Genomic DNA, 10,000 nt, shown 5'->3' with positions numbered 1-10,000 from the left:
TAGGAGTTGGTTTTCCTTTGGCAGGCTGTGTGGGAGTTTTATCTTCAACAGGTTGTTTAGGAGTTGGTTTTCCTTTGGCAGGCTGTGTGGGAGTTTTATCTTCAACAGGTTGTTTAGGAGTTGGTTTTCCTTTGGCAGGCTGTGTGGGAGTTTTATCTTCAGCAGGTTGTTTGGGAGTTTTATCTTCTGTAGGTTGTTTGGGAGTTTTATCTTCTGTAGGTTGTTTGGGAGTTTTATCTTCAGCAGGTTGTTTGGGAGTTGGTTTTCCTTTGGCAGGTTGTTTGGGAGTTTTATCTTCAGCAGGTTGTTTGGGAGTTGGTTTTCCTTTGGCAGGTTGTTTGGGAGTTTTATCTTCAACAGGTTGTTTAGTTGGTTTTCCTTTGGCAGGCTGCTTAGAAGTTGGTTTAACATCAGCAAGTTGTTTAGCAATGGGTTCATTTTCAGTAGGTTGAGGGGATGGTTTATCTTGAGCAGGTTCCTTTGATGTAGTTTTCTTTCCAGGTTGTTTAAGAGTTGTTTTCCCTCCTACTGGTGCTGCAGTTGTTTTTGCAGATGCTACAGGTTTTGGATCAACTGCTTTTTCAACAACTTCTGCTTCTGGAGTCATATCTATCGTAGCAGGTGTTGACTTTTCTGCTTGCGCTACTGGTGCAGACGTTTCTGCTTCTCTCTGTTGATTCATCTCTGCATCAGCTGTTAGTTTGACTGTGGCTGGTAAAAACTGTATAGTCGTTTTGACATCCACAGGTGTTGCTGGTTCTGGTCCTGTCTCTGATGTAACAGGCATTTCATCATCTGTAGCCGATAGTGTCTGTTCGGGCTCTGCTTCTATTTTGGCAGATGTTTTTACTTCCACAGGTGCTGTCGCTTCCTTTGTTTCCGGAGATTTAGACTTCGATTTAGCTTTACCATGTTGAGATTTTTTGGCGATTTTGGCTTTGATCGGCAGAGCAATGCCTGCTTTAAGAGGAACTGCAGGTGTCTTTTTATCAATTGTTGCTTTATCAATTTCATCTTTAGAATTCACTGTTGGCGGGGCAGGCTTTGTGTCAACTGCAGAGTCTCCGTCCTTCTGGTTTTCTGTGTCTTGTACTTGTTTTGCTTGATCTGCTGCCGCACTAGTTTCTGAAAATATTGGATTGAACATTTTATTTATACATGTATAGAGGCCTGTGGGGTGACAAGAAAAATAGTTATCTGTGACACTGATTGTCATAAAGGAATGTAATATATTTTTAAGAGGCTATAAATAGACAAATGGCATTCATATCATGTTGGTAAAACTCATATTTAAAAAAAGAAAATACTATACAATAAATTGAAGCAATCCATTACTAAAATGTATACATAAATTTTGTTGCCATTAATGCCATCACTTAGAAATAAATTAGCAATGTCGACCTTACGTACTGGTAAGTAATATAAAAAAGAATTTCACATATGATATAATTCCTAACATTAATTAAAAGAATATGTTTATTTTTATGTAAACTTGCAGCTCATAGTAATCACACGGATACGATATTAATTGGAAAGGTGATAATGATAATAGTCAAACGATAAAAAAACTAATTCATTATTTGTGAATACTGATGCGTCCAAGCTGAATCGTCAAAAATGAAAAACAAAAAAGAAACTGAGAAGACCAAATTGGTTACTGGAACGGAGTTGTTCATTTTCAAAGCCCTCACAAATGCGTAGCAAGTAATGAAACAAACTGCATGCCCCAGTCAATTATGTTGTAATTATCTGCTCCTCAGGAAATTTCGGATAAAATAGGTATGAATATCCTCATGCTGCACTTTTATATTTCAAGCTGATTTTTAAAAATATTTGATTTTAAAAGTTGTTACATTCTGACGTTCGACACTTTTTGTTTAAAACAAACCCGTCACATGCACCAGCCATTATGGCGCCGTATCTCCTTAAGGCGCCTTAGCTTACGGCCGAGTGCTCCTACGACCCATACACAGAGCAAGGGACTCGCCATATTGGTACAATTTAAGGCGCCATAGACTAAGGCAGGGGGAGAGCAGCCCTAGCGGGTTACGGCGAACCATACAAGACATTTTTCAGTCTTTAAACATTTAATATATTACATTTTGTTTTTATTGTTAATGTTAATATCATTTACATTATTGTTAACTTGATTTGTGGGTGAGTGGACATCAAGATGATTCAGAGACAATATAGTTTAACCTTTAATACTTATCCCAAGTATTATTTGTAAAACTGGTAATTGGTATGGAAATTTCTCTTGTAATATTAGCCATCCCTTCAAGCAAGGACTTGCTTTTAAGGAGACACTCCTTGGTTCTTATTTCACGGTATTCATGCATTCCGTTAATAAGGCACTGTTGTGTTTACAAAATCAGCTGATTAGCATTTACGGCCTGTGATTGGTTAAGATTCCCTACGAACCGCCTGAAAAAGCAGCTGTGATTGGCCCCTGAAGATCCGACGCCTCATGTGATTTACAGCACTGCGGGATATAAGGCAGTGACAAGACACTGGAATTTAAGCCTTAGGTTTAAGGCTGTTTTGAGTATCCGGCCCCAGGATGGTTTCAGCAATTTTCATGTTTAATTTATTTGAACATGGGAAAATATCTCGTTATTGTTTTCAACACTTCTTTTGCATTAAAACATCTGTAGTCATACAAAATAACAAAATGCGGCCTTCGGAAAGAAATTCCGATGTGATATCACCATCCGTCAGTCTTTTGTTTTCGTTTAGCAGACGAATTTCCGTAGAATTTTAGCCCTGGGGCCGGATACTCAAAACAGCCTCAACCTTGAAGAGCGCTGGAGGCCTTAACTGTCCTGTGGCGCCGTATCTCGGACTTGGCTTCGTGTATGCAAACGTCTTTTCCGGCGCTTCGTCTCGTCGGATCTTCAGTGGCCAATCACAGCTGCTGTTTCAGGCGTCTCTTAGGGAATCTTGACCAATCACAAGCCGTAAATGCTAATCAGCTGATTTTATAAACAGCTGTGTCCAGCTCGTGGCATGATAAACATTTTAACTAATATGTTCCAGAATAAGTAACGCAGAAATATACAAGATTCCTTATAAAAAGGAGTGCCTTAATAATGGAATGCATAAATACCCTGAAAATAAAACAAAGCAGTATCTCCTCAAAAGCAGGTCCTGGCTCGAAAGGATGGCTAATATTACAAGAGAAATTTACATACCAATTACCATCATGATGTCCACTCACCCTCTATAATATAAATATTAACATTAATATTAATAACAGTAGTAAATGTATAAATAAAACCATTACATCCGAGGCGAAGATAGCACAGATACAACACCCTGGGAAAAGCAAATCACAGTTATATTAGATTACACTTGTCTCCTTATTTAGCAGTCCACAATTGATTCATGTACACCTTATAACACTATATTTGAATAAAACACAAATTGTAATGTATTGCTTTAAGACTGCCTTTGTCTACATTAACTTGTACCAATAAGGCGGGTCCCTTGCTCTGTGTATAGGTCGAAGGAACACACGGCCGTAAGCTAAGGCGCCTTAAAAGAGAAGGGGTATTATTAATGATATTTATCTCTCTCTTTCCTCCATTTTACGAGTGTTGTCTTATCTCCTTTTTCGTTGTTTTTTCCGTTTGGTTAAGGAGATACGGCCCCATAATGCATTTGAGTATTTGGCCCCTGGTAGGAGCTGATGTGATGTGGCAGATCGAACGTCATCGCGGCGGAAATTTCATCCGATGTTACTTCAGCTGGCAGAGCCACAGTCCCATAGAGTGACTTTTAACCTTTAGCTCTACAACACACTCACTATGAATAGTCTTATACTTTTTAGATAAATCAAGTTTACAGGTTCAACATCGCATTTCCTAAAGTTATACATCTTCTATTAAGAGATGCGGGTGCATTTTATGTTGTTGTATGTTACATTATTGGCTTGGTAATGTATTTACTGCATATTGCTTTATGCAGTGCAATGAACAAGGAAGTAACGTAGGAAATCTTATAATCACCAGATTCTGACCCTACCCGCTGTAACTTTAATCTAACATTCATCCATTTATGATAGTGTATGGTCCAATTTTATTATTTAAGTCCGTTTTCTTTGTCATAGATAACGGCAGAAATGCTGTCACAGAAAAGCGGTCAGCCCTGGTACCATCTGCTCTCTTGCGGCGTAAGTTGACCTGTCCAAATAAGTTGGAAGGCGTTCCAAACGGTTTTTCCGACTAGTTGGCTTGTCCGTCCGAGTTCGAGGAGCAGTTCTGAACACAGCATTACAACTTTTTATTGACCGCAACAGTGTATTGACCCTTGTCTCATCCACTATAATATATATATATATATATCATTTTAAAATGGCAAGCTACTTTGTTTCTTGGGAGATTACGAATACTGGAAAGACAGTTATATTTAAACTACGTGATATACAAGGAGCAGTTCCGAACACAGCATTACAAATTTTTATTGACCGCAACACTGTATTGGCCCTTGTCTCATCCACTATAATGTATATATATATATATATTATTTTAAGATCAAAATGGCAAGCTACTTTGTTTCATGGGAGATTACGAATACTGGAAAGACAGTTATATTTAAACTACGTGATATACAAGTTTTCTGATGAATAATGGAAGCTCAGGGAATTTAGCCTTTATTTACGAAAAAAAGAAGTGCAATGATTTAAATTTACTGCCTGAAGATTTGCTGTTTTTCTTTCTTTCTTTATAACCCATGTCATAAATCCCCATAGAAATCGTAAACCATTTCCCTGATAAGTAATGTTATTCGAACAGCAAAGATAACTATCCTACCAAATAATGTTTGCGATTCTTTATGTTACTGGTGAAGTTCTTGAACATTAGTAGTAAGCGCTCAGCATTATTCAAAGTAGCTTCTGCAGGGTTAAACCTTTTGATATGCGCTAAACAAATGTTATTATGAGAACGGGCAACACGATTTTTTGCTCGTGTATGTCCGAAAAAAATGCAAGCAGATTGTAATCTTTAAAAAAAATACCCAAGGTAAGACATGGACTGATGACGTGATAGAATGATAATAGCCATTTTTGTTGCAAATTATGCTGGTAAGATTAATGGTAGTTGCACTGTTAAACAATATTTAAGATAGTAAATAATTAACAAGAACGATATAGGTAGTATACATATGGCCCTTCGTCTATGTAAACTGCATGAAGCTCCTTCAGATATTTTAAAGGTAAGAGAAATATTGTAATTATGACAAAGGCAGATTTTTAACAATATTATATGAAAATAAACCTGTAATTAAGTGCAGTCTTGCTGATACACAAGGTGTTTGGATTAAGAATAAAAATTGATGTTTATTTTTGCTGACAATTAGTTGGGTATAATTATAGGTACGTTTCGTTTTTACATTTAATTATATCATCGAAGATATAAAAGTTGGTGTTTTATGGATCGTCCTATTAGCGTAGATCCCCCTTAACTTGGTGCCTTCATAGAAAACGGGCTTTAACGTCTTGTGCGGATTTGCAACTGCTTGATTAAAAATTAAAATTAAAATTGATATTTTTGTTATACCTTCAATTCTAAATCATACTAGTACCTACGTCATGAATATCGCCGAATTTATAGTTTTCTTTTATCATTATGGATGATAAAATTTCGTTAATGTTATCATTAGCGTTATTATCAATGTCTAGATTATATGCCGCTCGTAACATAATAAAGTGTATATGCGTATTTCTGTATATTTTAGAATGTAATTTGTATCTGGTTATATAATACTCCAATGTATATGTTTGTCAGTCTGTCTAGCTGTCTCTCATTTACTCCGCATTTCACTATGAATGAAATCCTGCAATATGACTATAGTTTCCTTATTCTGCTCATTACTCTTCCACCTCCTGTCCCTATAAATGTTTCAATACCAGCATAACTGAACATCAACATTTCCAAATACTACTCACTGAACATAGTCGTAACCAAATACCACACTTCTTGAAGAACAGGGTGATTCACCGCCACCAGTGTTATCGAATTCCTTTGTCCTTATTTATACTGTTGTGACTGAACACCTGGATTCCACTACGAATAAACACCAATACAACCCACCTGCCTTGGGTGCAGCGGCGACGAGAACCACAAGGACACTCAGTGTGACGGTAATTCCCAGAAATAACTTCATTTTGGTTGTTAAAGGTGTGCAGTGGTAGCACGGGAAGAAACTCGGCGGGTCTGACCACTTTTATCTCGTGTTATCTTATCTGGTATGCTGATTCGATAAGCGTGAAGGTATATTGTGAATGATACTGCAGCCGTTGTGAAAGACGGTCAGCGCGTCATGTGAGTAATTGATTCATTTCCGCTGCTTATCATTATCATCGTTATCTTTATCCTTACGATCATTATTATTACTGTTATTATTGAATAATACACATACATATATACATTATATATGTATGCATGTCCATATATAGAGTATATGCGTCTGTATATGTATATATATTTATTTATGTATGTATGTATACATATACATACAGAATGTATGTATATGTATCTACACACACACACATATGTATGTATGTGAATATACATATATATAATATATAAGAATATTACCCTTATTCACTTAATCAGATTTTCTGTCATGGTCTTCTTTGGAAAAATGTCTTTTCGTATGTGTGTGTGTATAAATAAATAAATAAATAAATATATATATATATGTATATATATGTGTGTGTGTGTGTGTGTGTGTGTGTGTGTGTGTGTGTGTGTGTGTGTGTGTGTGTGTGTGTGTGTGTGTGAGAGAGAGAGAGAGTGTGTGTGTGTGTGTGAGTATGTGTGTGTATATATATATATATATATATATATATATATATATATATATATATATATATATATATATATCAGGGTTGTTCCATGTACAGCCAGCAACAAAAGAGGTGACGCCTCTCCAGACCTGGCTCTGAGAGACCATGCCCTTCTGGCTCTGAAAGCGGCCCACGTTCAAACAACCAGGACATGGAGGGTTAGAATGTGAGGAGGAGGGAAGTTACGGAAATCAGGCAAAAAGTGCAATAATGGCTTAATTATATATGGAGAGAGAGAGAGAGAGAGAGAGAGAGAGAGAGAGAGAGAGAGAGAGAGAGAGAGAGAGAGAGAGAGAGAGAGAGAGAGAGAGAGAGAGAGACAGAGAAAGAGAGAAGAGGGAGGAAGAGAGAGAGAAGAAAGAGAAAGAGAAAGAGGAGAGAGAGAGAGAGAGAGAGAGAGAGAGAGAGAGAGAATTTTATTCCTGTTTAGTCGTTAATTTGATGGATATTGAGACCTGCTTTAAGAAATAAATTATATATCAATTCGAAAATAATTATCGCAAAATCTTATCACATCCTATTATATTAATTCCTTTATATGTTTATATATATATATATATATATATATATATATATATATATATATATATATATATATATATATATATATATATATATAATATATATTGTTTGAACGGACTTATTAATATTCGACAGACGGATATATCCTTGGTTTGCGTTATATTATACTGATTGATGGTTCTGCCTTATCTTAAGCAGCTGCTCTCCCTTTTAATCTTTTATTATTCTTTGCCAAGAAGACATCAAAGGATATCCTAATTTAGTATAGGATTTGTATTGATGTCAACTTAGTTAAGTTAACAATATTTGTTTTTGACTTGGATAATAATTCAGCTGGATGTATTTCATGTTGTACTGCATGTAAAAATAAAAAGATATAACATGGGAAACAATTTACTCGAGTGCATTACAATATCATATTGCATGTAAAAATACAAATAAATAATATGAAAAATAATTTCATTGGTGCATTACATGCATTCTATTCCATGTAAAAATGCAAATATATAATATGGGAAAGAATTTCACTGGTTGCATTACACGCATTCTATTGCATCTAAAAAAGCAAATATCTGTATAAATTACTGCCTTGTCAGCAGCGGGTCCAACCACCGCGGGCGTCAATTACCTCCTTGAGGCGGGTTGGCATGGAGGCCACGAGGCGTTCGCAAATGCTTGGTCTGCGTCGCACAGATTCCCATTCCTCTCTCTGATCGGTCAATAGCATCGCATGTGCGTTCTGGTCCCATGTTTACTTCTTGTTTCATTATCGCCCCTAGATTTTCTATGGGGCTAATGTCACAACCTTTGGCAGGCCTGTCCATTGCCTGAATTTCAGGGTGCCTTCTGAACCACTCGGTCACAATGTGGGCTGTGTGTGTGCGGCTGTTGTCTTGGACAAATACGATGGGTTCGCCTTCAGGGATTGCCATGGCTCTTACTGTTGGCATCACATCTTCTAAAAGCAATATATATTCCCTGGCGTTCAAGGTGCCGTTCGCTCTTACCAGCTCCCCTGGACCGTGGCTCGACATCCAGCCCCTATAACTATACACACATGCACGTGCACACACTCACGCCCACAAACACCGCCCCTCCCCCCCATAAGCGAACCCCTGACCTCCCGGTCCTGGCTCTCTCCTGAATGTTTCGAGCATCGTATCTTATGCCGATGCGTCGCCAGACATACCTTGCTCTGGCCTCCAACGACGTAAAGTGAGTTTCGTCACTAAAGATTGCATTTTTCTAATAATCAATATCGTCAACGAGATGTTGTAGAGCATAGACGAGTGTCACGGTGCCATTCCTTTAATTCTTCTTTGACCGCTGGAACATGACAGCTGATCGCGTGCTCCCTCAGGCGACATCTGAGATGCAGTTTTCGCGTGATGGTTACCGATGCTTTCTAAGAGTCCGCTGTGGATGCTGCAGTGATTTCGTCGTGTGTTACGCGTAGTCGTCCTCCTCTTTTAGCCTGTATGAATGACAACGTGTCCTCCCCTCAGGGACGCGTGTGTCAATGCTTCCATGATCGCAACCGTTTCAGCCTGAAGCGTTGAGGCATTGTCAGTGACCCTAATGGATGCTGTGGTATCCTTTGTTGCAAAGCCGGCGCCTGCAGTATGGTTTATTGGATCCACGGATCCGTCCGTGTAGTAAGTTATACTACCCGGCGGAGTTATTTGTTCAATGACCCTTTGTGCTTGTGCCTTTAGGCTAGGCATGGAATATTGATCTTTTCTCATTGTGAGATTTAGAATTGAGAATTCGATCATTTCGTTTGCCCACGGCGGGGGTTCTTTGTAATCAGGGTGAGGGGAGTCCATACCCTTGGCAAGCAATGAATCTTTTAGTTGAAAGCGTATCAAAACTCTGGCTGTATGTGTGAGCCAGGAATTGTCTGCAAACAACTGATAATCTTGTTGTAGGCGTCTGAGAACTCTTTGTCTTAGATAGGAGTTTGTGGGTGCCTGCAGGACCTTGGAAAGGAACTGTGCTGCCATTAGATCTATTCTAGTGTCCATGGACGGTAAATCAGCTTCCATGAGGAGGTTGATGACCTTTGTCCGCTTAGGTGCACCTAGAATTATCCTGGCTGCTTCGTTTTGTATTGTTTCCAGTTTTTCTTTTAATGTTGTGCTGGAAGCAATGAGGGCGACAGATGCATAGTCAATAGTAGGACGGACAGCATGTACATAGAATGATCTTAGTACTTTGTGTCCTGCTCCTATGTGTCTCCCTGTCATGACTTTCATGACTGACAGTCTTTCCTTGGTTCTGTCAAGCAGGTATTGGATCTCCTTTTTGAAAGTGAGTGTGTGTCCTATCCATACATCAAGGTATAGATAATCCTTCTCCCATTCCAGATCCATACCCTGTATGGTGAGTTTTTTGTTTCTGACATTGGTTCTCAGTGCCATTGCTTTGGATTTTGCTGCTGATATTTTTAGACCCGTCCTACAACACTCTTCAGACACCAGGTTCAGACAACGCTGAGCTCTAGTAAGGCAGTGGTTGCCAGAGGCTATGATTGCCAAGTCATCTGCATAAGAGATGATCTTGCATCCCTCTGGCAGGTGAATGTCGAGTATGTTGGACATGAGGGTATTAAACAGGGCTGGACTAAGA

General features: G+C 38.4%; 1 protein-coding gene across 5 annotated transcripts in view; it reads right to left on the bottom strand.

The window, feature by feature from the left end:
• The window catches only part of LOC113808881 (proteoglycan 4), a 9,321-nt gene extending 3,087 nt beyond the window's left edge, over nt 1-6,234 (bottom strand). The window contains exons 1-3 of one of the 5 annotated variants that reach the window (XM_070122645.1): nt 6,093-6,234; nt 193-1,125; nt 1-108 (exon numbers count right to left, since the gene is read on the bottom strand). The exon at nt 1-108 is cut by the window's left edge and continues 706 nt beyond it. In XM_070122645.1, the coding sequence (XP_069978746.1) occupies nt 1-108; nt 193-1,125; nt 6,093-6,165 (1,114 nt within the window). In that variant the 5' untranslated portion in view covers nt 6,166-6,234. Of the gene's footprint in view, nt 1,126-6,092 lie in introns of all 5 variants that reach the window. The other 4 variants (XM_070122644.1, XM_070122642.1, XM_070122641.1 and 1 more) reach the window with 4 other exon arrangements.
• Nucleotides 6,235-10,000: the final 3,766 nt, after the last annotated feature.

The sequence above is a fragment of the Penaeus vannamei genome, chromosome 6, assembly GCF_042767895.1.
Source record: "Penaeus vannamei isolate JL-2024 chromosome 6, ASM4276789v1, whole genome shotgun sequence".
In the NCBI taxonomy this organism is placed as follows: Eukaryota; Metazoa; Arthropoda; class Malacostraca; order Decapoda; family Penaeidae; genus Penaeus; species Penaeus vannamei.
Note: the sequence above shows the minus strand (reverse complement) of the source record. Positions and strands in the feature narration are given on the sequence as shown.